Genomic DNA, 10,809 nt, shown 5'->3' on the forward strand with positions numbered 1-10,809 from the left:
CATTTGTATAGTTATATTACAATGGTGTAATATAAGTAGTCTGCTAATAAATTGTACGATAAGAACTCGAATTTGGCCAAGCATAGAACACGCGAGTATATTCTGCAATTAAGAAGGTAAGGGGTCGGGTACTATCATTTATTTATAAATCACATTACATGTATCGAAAAGAACTATAATCGTTCAAATATCAATGCAATATGCTCCCATCGTTGTTGACTTGGTCACCAAGGGAAAGATCTCACATACTATGCAATCATGCAATCTTAAATTTGAGTCATCATATTTGACGTAACAAAATGTAAATGCATCATTCTTAGATTTAGACAAAGATCAAAGAGAACCTACATTACACTTGAACCTTGCATTGTTTGCACAAATTAAGGAATCAATTATTTTTTGCTTATCATCCATCAATTTCACACACGATATCGCCCACCCTTCAATTCGCAGAGTGAATGAAAAATGGATAGCTGAAGATAAAAAACCAAGTGTCTCTAGGCATTAGTTCAGTCCAACTACAAAAATACCACAACAGGATTCTTCATACTACTATAAATATACGGCACACCAGATTACAAAAGCAACAATTGTAACATGAATATAAATATTTTCTTGATGGAAATGTTGTGAACGGCAGCCAGATACCGTGGAATTGGATGCAGAAGCAAGAGTTGTGCCATTTACCAAGGTTCCATTTCTTCCGCCACTGCAAATAAAATTTAACATGTTGAGAAAAATTCAGCAGCAGCATATTACAATTGGCATTTATTTGGAGGAAAAGAATCATTCCATACCTTCCCGGATAAATGCAAGAGCCATGACCTGCACCAGAAAATATATATATGTATATATATACAAAAACCAGTGTCAACAGTAACTAACGGGAATTTCTTCTAGTTTTAATCAATAAAATCTGTTGAAGTTCAACATGAGAAAGTTTTGGTGTCATACTTGGATCAGTGGTAGAGATTATGGCTACTCCATTGAAGTTACATGTTCCATCAGTCATAGCCATTCCGTGATAATACGCATTGAAAGCATATGATGCATGCGCCACAACTGTATCTGGTTCATAGCACGGTTTCCCTTGCAAAAGAATAGAGCAATCAACTTTTCCAGGACCACAAGCCCAATCTAATGCTGCCTGTATCATCTTCGGATCAGCACCTTTCTTTGCAACACAATATGTCTGATTTGTAGTATCGTTTGCCAAAACTGTTCCGGAACCAGTCAAGTGGAGAATATAAACAGGAACCCCATTTCCATTGAAGAGCCCCCAGTTTTTCTCTGAAATTGGCCCTGCTCGATCATCTTCGTTGTAAAGTTCATAAATGAACGAGCTAACTGCAATCCCAGGATGCTTTGGGGTACCTGATGTGTTAAGAACATGTCTGATGAGGTTACTGTTGTAAGTGTTGGCATTTTCGAGAGTGGCGTCTGGCTCGGAAGAGTCGCCTTTGGAAGGCCAACCTGTTTCAGTCACTACAATGGGGATGTTCGTAAAGTTCTGATAAGACATTGCAAAATATGCTGCATCTACAATTGCATCAAAGACATTGGTGTAATGTAAAAGTGTGTTGGGATCTACAGCTTCCTTGGTAGGAGAAAGTGGACGAAACAAAGCATAATCCAATGGAATCACACCATTGGATTGCATGTAATCATAATATGGATAAACATTAAGCATAAGATACGATCCCGTGGACTGTAGAAACTTCAGTAATGGGACCATGACAGGGTCCCAGCTACGGTTAAAGAAAGCTTGGGAGGGTGGAAATGAGTCGAGGATTATAGAAGAAGAATGTGGAGTAGAAACTTTGATTTGGGAATCAAGATTCGAGGCTACAAGTGCAGAGTAAATAAATTTCATGGCAGAGACTAGGATTGGAGCTGCATTTGATAGAGTGGAAAGGACTTCAGATCCAACAGCTATTCCCGTGATATTGGTAGCAGGTACATGTGCAAGAACATTGCGAGAAACCCAATTTGCTGCACTGGCGTTAGATTGCCCAATGCCTAAAAGCTCGTCATTTGGCACTGATATGGTGACCTGAATTCCAGTGTTAGCAAGTGCTAGTAGCATGGCTCGGTCAGCATCATAAAGCCTGATGTGGCGGATTTGCTGAGACTTCAAAAGGGCCACAACTTGAGTTGGATTTGGCATGTCAGTGAGTGCTGTGCCAATATTCACACCAATGAAAGCTGCAAATAAGAAATAAAGCCATAAAAAGATTGGTTATACGTTCAGAAAATGGGCTTAAATAATCAACTGAGGGAAGTGCTGGCGGACAAAGGAACTGCTACCGGTGGCAGTCTTCCCAATTCATATCACAATTTTCCTTAAGTCGAGTATATTTATCTAAGAAAACATAAACAGGAAAAGTGATTTGACCACTATATGCTTGAAAAAAATTTATTTTTTAAATTTCACTCCCTTTAGTAGTAATATTGTCTCAATCACTGGAGGCAAGCGTGGAAATCTCAAATCTTGAGTCGGGCTTGAATGTATAAGATTTGAGATGTTTTAAGTGATCAGCCAATATGAGTTGGAAAAATACCAGTGTCAAATATTTTTATTGTAAAAAAAATTGTCTTAAAATGCAATATCATCAAGCAGATCATTTTCATTCTAAAGTATATATATATGCCATCAGTCCCACGAATGAGACTGTATATTTTTAATAGTACGTGAATTATATATGAAACGGAAACAGAATTTTTTGTTAAGTAAAAAACTTTGCAAGTTTGATCGGAATCTTAATCACTCACTTAAAAACTATGATGTAAAAAGCAAAATTGCACTGTCTAAGACCAGAGCCATATAATTACAAACAACTTTGCAAAAAAGAATTACGGAAATGCAATCTTAATCAAAGAACCAGATGCGCCAGCGTAGAATAAGAGGAAGAAAAAATAACAGAGCAATAAACAAAATCCTGAAACCTATTATCCAACTCATAATATTAACAATTAGCACGAACAACATTTTCCAAGAAAATTCACAGACAAATCATTCTGTAACATAAAATTAGAATGGTAAAAAGAACTAAAGACTGAAACTTGAAATCTCTTCCAACCAGCATTTCTTCATAGAAACATCATTAGCATACAATAGCACCATCTACTACACATATTGCCATATACTCAGTGTCCAGGATATATACTCCAGTTAAAGCAATACAAAAAGTTCTTATATATGTGATTAACTTTAAGACAGAAACTGGCTGGTGCTTTATCCATGGGGTAAAAGATACGATTCAATTGAGTTCTTTGACTGATTTCATCAAATAAATGACCTATACCCTTAAGATTTTTCATGGAACCAGTCATGTCATTATCAACCAAGATACAAACTTGAATAAATGTTCACACTCCAATAGCGGGTAGTGATATACTTTTGTGCAAGAAACTTCAGAACTCCTAGAAATTCACAAGTCGTATCATGCATGCCACCAAAGAGCTTTTCAGAAGGAAAAATGCAAAAATGTACCACGAACTTTTGCTATGAAATTTAAACAAATATCATGTGAGACATCCAAGATTGCCTCAGTACTTTGATATAGCATATGTAAAAAAAATAAACATACATGAAAGCACCTGTACACGAAAGAAACATCGCACATGGACTTATCCCAAGTGCATTAAAAAACAGAAATGTAGGTTCATCTATTAAATATGGAAGTGCACTGTCAGCGATTTGTCACTTGCTGACATATGAGATATTAATATGTAAAAATGACAAAATGGCTCCGAACTGACATGAATAGAACCAAACTGAGAGCAATAATTCTCCCCAAGTTTATTTAAAGCTATAATGCACTTTATATGTCTAAACGGAAAACAATCTGAGCTGTTTCAAATCTGTCCAGGGAGACATTGAAGGGTTTAATTCAGGAAAAATTCCATATTAGAAGTAAACTTTTCCAATATCTTCAACATGCACAATATTCTTTAGTTTGCAGTGCATAACTGCACAATACCCTAATATAGTTAGAAATAAACTAACTGTAGCGTAACTCCCACCAAAATCGTATTGACTAAAGTTAGCTAAATGAATACAGGACAAAATTTTCAGAATAAAAATGCCAAATAACAAGCAATGGATAAGGAACAAGATCGCAAAAATGGCACTCAACGATAAGTGAAATGCGAAGGACAAGGGGACTAAAAGATCAGCAAAAGCAGCCAAAAATGAAGAGAAAACACAGAACAGTTTACCCAAGCAAGTGGAGAAAGAAAAAAGCACAAACCTTCATCGGCGGCAGCAGCAGAAACCAGAAAGAGAAGAGCAAGAAGCAATAAACCCATGAACCGTTTCCCTGTATTTCTTCCTCTTGAACTCCAAAGATCGAATCTTGGACCTCTTTCGCAAACCCCCAAGGAGAACACCGCCAAGAAACTAGCTTTAGACAAAGTAAAAGAAAGGGGGAGTGGCGTGCTGTTGAGGAAGGAAATCGCATGCCAACACCCAAGCTTGGTACAGAGTGAGTGAAGTGTAACTACACACATTTGTTTGTTGTCTGAATCTACTGTATTCGTTCTTTATAGTGTATAAACATTATATTTGTTGTCTGAATCTACTGTATTCGTTCTTTATAGCGTCTAAACATTACAACACACAAAAACAAGAGGAGTGGTGAGCAAAAATAAAATAAAATAAAAACAAGAGGAGTTAAAATACAAGAGGAAAAAAAAATGAGAGAGTTGCGTGTGTCAGAAATCCGACGGTGAAGATTGAATTTTTCCTTTTTCTTTATGTGCTTTGATTGATGATTCAGAACATTGACGAATGAAGGTTCAGATTTGTACTGAAAAATTTATGGTTTTGACCCTGCGGGGTTCCATATAATTAGTGCGATGGGTTGGGAGTAAGATTTCGCGAGACACGAGGTTGCGAGGATTTATAATAAAGATAGCTGGATTCCATTCACTTGTCATTTGTCATGCCCTGCAGACTAAACTTGCGCTCACCCTCATCAGATCCTAATTTTAGTTTACCCCTTCATTTCTTCAAAATTCAAATCATAGACCTATTCCAAAACTTCCTAGTCCCTCCCAACCATAAAGTTATTTTTCTTAAACAATGTTTAATATGGGCTTTTTGTCGAGTCTCTTTCTTTTTCGTTTTTTTCCATAGTAGAAGAATAAGTAAAATAATGGAAATGTATATTGACCAAGAGACGTGCGTCAAGCAAGAATGAGTTTTTTGGGAAAAGTACACCAAAAATACCAAAAGTGGTTTTTTTATGCAATCTAGTATTACAGTTTAGACTTGTTACACCCGAATTAATCATCAAAATAATTGAAAACCGTGGAGTTGAACAATATAGCGCAAGACTGAAAAAAGAAAGATGAACTTTGGTTCTCAAATGGAGAAATTTGAGATTACAATGGGAGGACGGCGGAATCAGGCACAAGGGGCTCGATTTGTTCGAGGAGTTCATCGCAGAGACCTGTGAAAACGATGGTGTCTGTTTCGATGGGTCTGAACTTGACAAGGGCTGCAGGAACCAAATCTTCATCTTCAAGTGTCACCGCTTTCTCTCCTGTCGCCAAAAAATGCGGGATTACCCGACGTTTTACCAAAACTGGGTGTAGCAGCTCGAATTCTAAGCTTGGTTCTTTCAACGCAGAGCTCACAAACTAAGGTAAAAACCAAATGAATGTAGTTAGAATGTAGTTAGAAAAAGATAAAGTATACTACATGAAAGCAACATGGAGGGCGAAATGGCTTGTTGTATGTTCGTTAACATAAATAAATTTGCGAAAGACAACATTGACGGACTTTTGTCAGCTAAAAACAACCATTTTCGATCATCTGAAGCCAAGATCATACGACATGCTCTTATTTATTTTCATCTTCAGAATCAACAGGTATTGTTATAACATTAATCACAAGCATAAAGGGGTTTCAGATAAAGGCCTAAGTTAATCATATCGAACTAAACTATACCCAAAAGTTCAAAGATCTCATAAAGAAATTCATGTACAGGGAATAAATTATTCGAAAAAAAGAGAATTACAAGAGGAAAAGTGACATGATTAATGAAGTAGAAGTAGCAGCTGGAATGCAGAAATCTTCAGGAACACAAAACACACGGATTCTAAGTTAATTCAAGTGTTTGTCCAAATAACGTTTAAGATTCATGTACATAACAGGACAATACCAGAGGACTAACCTCATACAGAGCGCCAGTAAGTTCCGATGGAGAAAAAATAGCTTGAAGTACAACTCCATCAGGAAATTGTACTCTAATGACAGTTCTCTTGTACCTTTTTTTGGTGGATTTTGCCTGCTTTTCCCTGTATGATTTAGGGATCAAAAGCTTTGAATCTTCCAATTTCTTTTTTCGCATCTCTGCTTCCCTTTTCAATTCCAAAGCCGAAAGGTTGTAAAATGAATCAGGGAGCTCAATTTTTGCGGCTACACTCTCAGGGACAGAAAAGAACACTCGAACCTAAATAGATGAGAACATAGAGAACTGGTAAGAACAGATTTCTTAAAGTTATGTGACATATGGCACGACAAGGAAAGAGAAATTACAATGCAATATCGTGCCGCCAGTTATATAAAAAAAAGTTGAAAACATTCTAAATTTAGCTTTAAAATTAAAATTCAATAAGCATTTAAAGAATCATCCATTTCAATAATGAGAACTCTTTCCCCAAAAGCATGAATGAAGAAGAGACTAATGTTCTGGATGTGACATTAACTGATGCTACCACATGTTTGACCAGAGAAGGTTTGTGATATAATCATAACTATGGACAACCATAGAAATTTAAAGCAACCAAAATGATACAAATGAATTAAAAAAAATTCAAAACATAAAAAAAAAAATTGATCTTTCTAATCAGTATCTGATGAAAGAAGATTCTAAAACAGACGATCATAGTTCCATTTAAATACATAGTGTAACTGATTATTCGATTCAAGTATACTAGTATATATTTTGACTCAAATAGCATCTATACCATCTGGTTGCACATCAATAGATAGCATTAGGAGCATGAAAAAGCGAAACATATTAAACTTTATAACAAGCAAACATATAACCTTTTTTAACATGACAAACATGTAACTTAGACAGAAGACAATTGAATTGTAACACCTTGTTCTTAGCCACAATTCATTCAACTGATGCTAATAATTAACAATATAGTGCAGTTACGTTGAATAATTCACATTATCATCATGAGTATGGGAGTTTGTTTGCTATTAGTTTATTGTACCAAGAACCTGTAAAATTCACTAACAGCAAGTGAAGCTTGTGATAGTAGAAAAGATGTTTGTTTCAGATAGCAGGCATCAAAATATAAAGAGACCATTTTTTTTTGCTTTGTTTTGTTATGCTTTTTTTAGCAAACAAGAGAGAGCTTCAAAGAAATTGCAGCACATTTAATCCCTTCATAAACTGCTTCTTTCACCTCCTACTTAAGGTCATTCAATAAAGGTTATCAAACGACGCTCTTAGGTATATGTATCACATAATTTCCTTTTCTTTCCAAGCTTCTGAGTGAACGCATACGATCCTCCTAAAATGCTAAAAAAGATTATGAACAATGCAATATAATTCAATATCTTTTCTGTTTGTTGATAAATTATAGATACCTACACGCATCTACACGCTCCATAAAACACAGAAAGGAGTGCCAATTGCTCATAAACCACTAGTTAGATTTCCTTCTCTATTGCACTCTTCATCTGTTGGTATTAGTGAGTACTATCAATAATTCCTAGGCTTGAACGGCTATGATCGTCATCAACCGATCACATTGAACCAAGGAGTTATGTAGTTGAATAAAGAAAAAGACTCACATAAAATTCTCATGATATATGCTGAACCAAAAGCAAAGGCAGCTATGACAATATTTTTACTAAATAAGTTAAAGCAAATGTTATTAAAATGTGAAACTTAATACGTGATGAATTGGAGTTACACCTGTCTATCGACCTTGACTTTCTGTGGCTGAAGGTCTTCGTCGATCTTAGCAGGAGCAGTGGATGGTAACTCTTCATCCTTCTTTGGATCCAGCAAAGATATAGCTTTCTTGACTAAACCAAGCTGATCCTCGGAAGGAACTTCCATCGTAAGCCACATCTCCGCACCTTCTTCTTTCAACTCAAACCCAATGCATTCCAACAATTCAATCCCTCCCGGAACATCCCCTATTGCCTCCTTTATCTTAGGATTCCCCAATCTTATCTTCCTAAACTTTGCATTTTCCGGATCTGCCACCACATTCTTGAAAAGTCTCATCACCACCTCTATCGAACTATCCTTCGGCTTCCCAGATACATATGCACTCACACAATCCTGCAACCGGGTTTCACTGCCCACCAATTCTTCGCCACCATTTTCATTACTCAAATCTGCACTGCTCAAACAAGATTCAACATGAGCAGAAACATCCTGTTCTGAGCTATACACTTTACTACAAACAGGACATTCAAACACTTTCAAAGAATACCCGTGCGGATTCCTTTTCCCAGAAGTGATCAATGAATTAAATGGATCAAACGCATCACCATCCTTCTCGTTTCCATTCTTGTTCGCCAATATTTCAGGCTTCTTATTCTCTAGTTTCTGCTCAGAACTATTGCTTACCTTCCGAGATAAAGGTTCAGAAATATTATTCGTCTTTTGAGGTAAAGCGTTGGAATTAAAAAAAGATGATGATACAGATTGATCGGGACTTGAGGAAGAGCCCAAAACTCTACCTTGGCCTTCGAATTTACCAGAATTTGAAGACGAAAAGGGATTTTTTACTTTCTTCATCAAGCCCTTCATCTTGTCTTTCACATCATCCATTCTCTTACAATTTCAAGAATTTGAAAAGCACAAAAAAAAAAATCAAAGGCCAAAGAACACGGCGAATTAATTAATTAGAGCTAATTAAACGTGTGAGAATGATTTGTAGCTGTTGAAGAAGACTAGCGGAAATTAGACACGAAAATGAATGAATTTATGGGATTTCAATACTGGAAAATAAATAAAAGCAGGATATTTGCGAGTTGCGACAAGTAATGCGATGAATTTAGCATATCAATGACATGGGATGAAGAGCGCTTGTGGAAAAAGAGATGCAAGAAAATCAACGGAGAAATCCAAGAAAGGAGTCGTGGGAGTTTACGGGAGACAAGGTGCCAGCTGTCAGCGTGTTTAGCAAGTGCGATTTTTTCTGCTTCTTACACATTAGTAATTACCAGCAATTCTTTCATATAAATTTAATTTAGAATATAATTTTATTTTTTATAAAATATATTGTGTTGGTATAATTTTTTATCATCAAATTTTTTTCTTGTAATGATACCATATATTATGATGTATAATTTACACTTTATTTCAACTTTTTTCCAATCATACGTTTAAAATAATTTTTTATTTTTATGTGCCAAATAAATAAAATAATTTATAATTAATTTAAAATTTTACCAAAAGTAAAAATAAATAATTGTCTAAAACTATTCTTTAAGAGTGTTTAATTTTATAGTGGAAGCAAGAACATTAAAAGTAATTTTGTTCATGTTTAACGTAAAAAAGCCAAAATAGAATGTAGTTAACAATTATTTATATAAAAGTATTTTATGAACAACTAAATAAAGAGTAGGTCTTTTATGAGACGCTCTCACAAATCTTTATCTTTGAGACGGTCAACTACCGATATTCACAATAAAAAGTAATACTCTTATTATAAAAATTAATATTTTTTCATTGATGAACCAAATAAGATATTTGTTTCTCAAAATACGACTCGTGAGACTCTCTCACACAATTTTTTACTTTAAATAAAAACGCACCGCTATAATATATTTTTCTTCCTTAATAATAGTAATAATGGATTTTAAGATATAAACTCGTGTTTTTCCCATAATAATTTGTAGTGATAATTTTCATCCATAAGTGCTTGTTGGCTACGGATGATGGAACATGTGTGCGATCAGATTTAAGTCCAGTAAGCAGAAAACAAGCAAGGAAACGTGAAAATTGACCACCGAATGCAAATTGAAAAGTAAAAATTTATAGAGAAGAGAGGCCAACCATGAAGAAGTGCATTCAATCTTCCGTTCGACATAGGCTCGTAGATAAGAAGCTTCTCTTCTCTACCATAAAAATACCCTTTTACGGGCAACAAATTCTCATGCATCAATGATCCCACTTCTTCGATTTTCAACCTGAACCCTCTTCACAATCACCTGAATTAAATCAAGCGTCTAAATACGCCTTATATGTTGATTCAACGCTCCCCTTTCCAAAAATCACAGCCGAAGACCAGAACAGCTCTTGCAAAGTGATATTTTTCCCATCGTCTGGTAAAAACAACGAATCCGTCGTGCCTATCATTCTCGTTGACACTTTTCAATCTCTCATTTGAAGGGCTTCGGCCAGAAAATCTACTGTTTGATATGTCTGCGGTTTGCGCCATGACGGCTTCACCGGGGAAGGTGGAATCCATGGGATTGTTTTCCTACTTTAGTATTTTATCCGTAAAATTAAATCTATCTATCTATATCTATTCTATATCTATATCTATATCTATACTAATATAAATATATGAATTGAATTGTGAATTTACATAAATATCCTTACTTTCATTTAATATTAATCATTAATATACATTTCATATTAATTATTAATACATATTTTCTTTTCATTTTCTATTTCATAAAATTAAAATTAATTATTTAAAATCTATCTATATCTATACTATACTAATATCTATCTATACTAATATAAATATATGAATTGAATTGTGAATTTACATAAATATCCTTACTTTCATTTAATATTAATCATTAATATA

The 10,809-nt window shown here is 35.0% G+C and overlaps 2 protein-coding genes across 4 annotated transcripts; both read right to left on the reverse strand.

Annotated features, from left to right (window-relative positions):
• Positions 1-455: 455 nt before the first annotated feature.
• On the reverse strand, positions 456-5,028 carry LOC140841971 (glucan endo-1,3-beta-glucosidase 3-like). Of its 2 annotated transcripts, XM_073209739.1 has the most exons (4): positions 4,254-4,995; positions 955-2,205; positions 798-825; positions 456-709 (listed from the first exon to the last, which is right to left on the reverse strand). In XM_073209739.1, the coding sequence occupies exons 1-4, from the start codon at positions 4,510-4,512 to the stop codon at positions 553-555; spliced, it is 1,695 nt and encodes a 564-aa protein (XP_073065840.1). In that variant the 5' UTR covers positions 4,513-4,995; the 3' UTR covers positions 456-552. The 2 variants fall into 2 exon arrangements, with proteins under 2 accessions (XP_073065840.1, XP_073065849.1); XM_073209748.1 differs by lacking the exon at positions 798-825 and having other exon boundaries at positions 4,254-5,028.
• A 202-nt stretch (positions 5,029-5,230) lies between these two features.
• On the reverse strand, positions 5,231-9,132 carry LOC140841996 (plant UBX domain-containing protein 2). Of its 2 annotated transcripts, none has more exons than XM_073209779.1 (3): positions 7,947-9,129; positions 6,183-6,461; positions 5,231-5,646 (listed from the first exon to the last, which is right to left on the reverse strand). In XM_073209779.1, the coding sequence occupies exons 1-3, from the start codon at positions 8,814-8,816 to the stop codon at positions 5,389-5,391; spliced, it is 1,407 nt and encodes a 468-aa protein (XP_073065880.1). In that variant the 5' UTR covers positions 8,817-9,129; the 3' UTR covers positions 5,231-5,388. The 2 variants fall into 2 exon arrangements, 1 of the variants encoding a protein (XP_073065880.1); XR_012120301.1 differs by having other exon boundaries at positions 5,512-5,646; positions 5,809-6,461; positions 7,947-9,132.
• Between the last annotated feature and the right edge of the window lie 1,677 nt (positions 9,133-10,809).

This window comes from Primulina eburnea, chromosome 1 (assembly GCF_022965805.1).
Source record: "Primulina eburnea isolate SZY01 chromosome 1, ASM2296580v1, whole genome shotgun sequence".
Taxonomy (NCBI): Eukaryota; Viridiplantae; Streptophyta; class Magnoliopsida; order Lamiales; family Gesneriaceae; genus Primulina; species Primulina eburnea.

Excerpts from the sequence above, each read along its gene's own strand:
- LOC140841971 (XM_073209739.1), bottom strand. The coding sequence starts at position 4,512 with ATGTGTGTAGTTACACTTCACTCACTCTGTACCAAGCTTGGGTGTTGG. Across the intron at positions 2,206-4,253 it reads TGCTGCTGCCGCCGATGAAG|CTTTCATTGGTGTGAATATT; the intron begins GTTTGTGCTTTT and ends TCTTATTTGCAG. Across the intron at positions 826-954 it reads AATCTCTACCACTGATCCAA|GTCATGGCTCTTGCATTTAT; the intron begins GTATGACACCAA and ends TTTCTGGTGCAG.
- LOC140841996 (XM_073209779.1), bottom strand. The coding sequence starts at position 8,816 with ATGGATGATGTGAAAGACAAGATGAAGGGCTTGATGAAGAAAGTAAAA. Across the intron at positions 6,462-7,946 it reads AAGTCAAGGTCGATAGACAG|GTTCGAGTGTTCTTTTCTGT; the intron begins GTGTAACTCCAA and ends TCATCTATTTAG. Across the intron at positions 5,647-6,182 it reads TTACTGGCGCTCTGTATGAG|TTTGTGAGCTCTGCGTTGAA; the intron begins GTTAGTCCTCTG and ends TTTTTACCTTAG.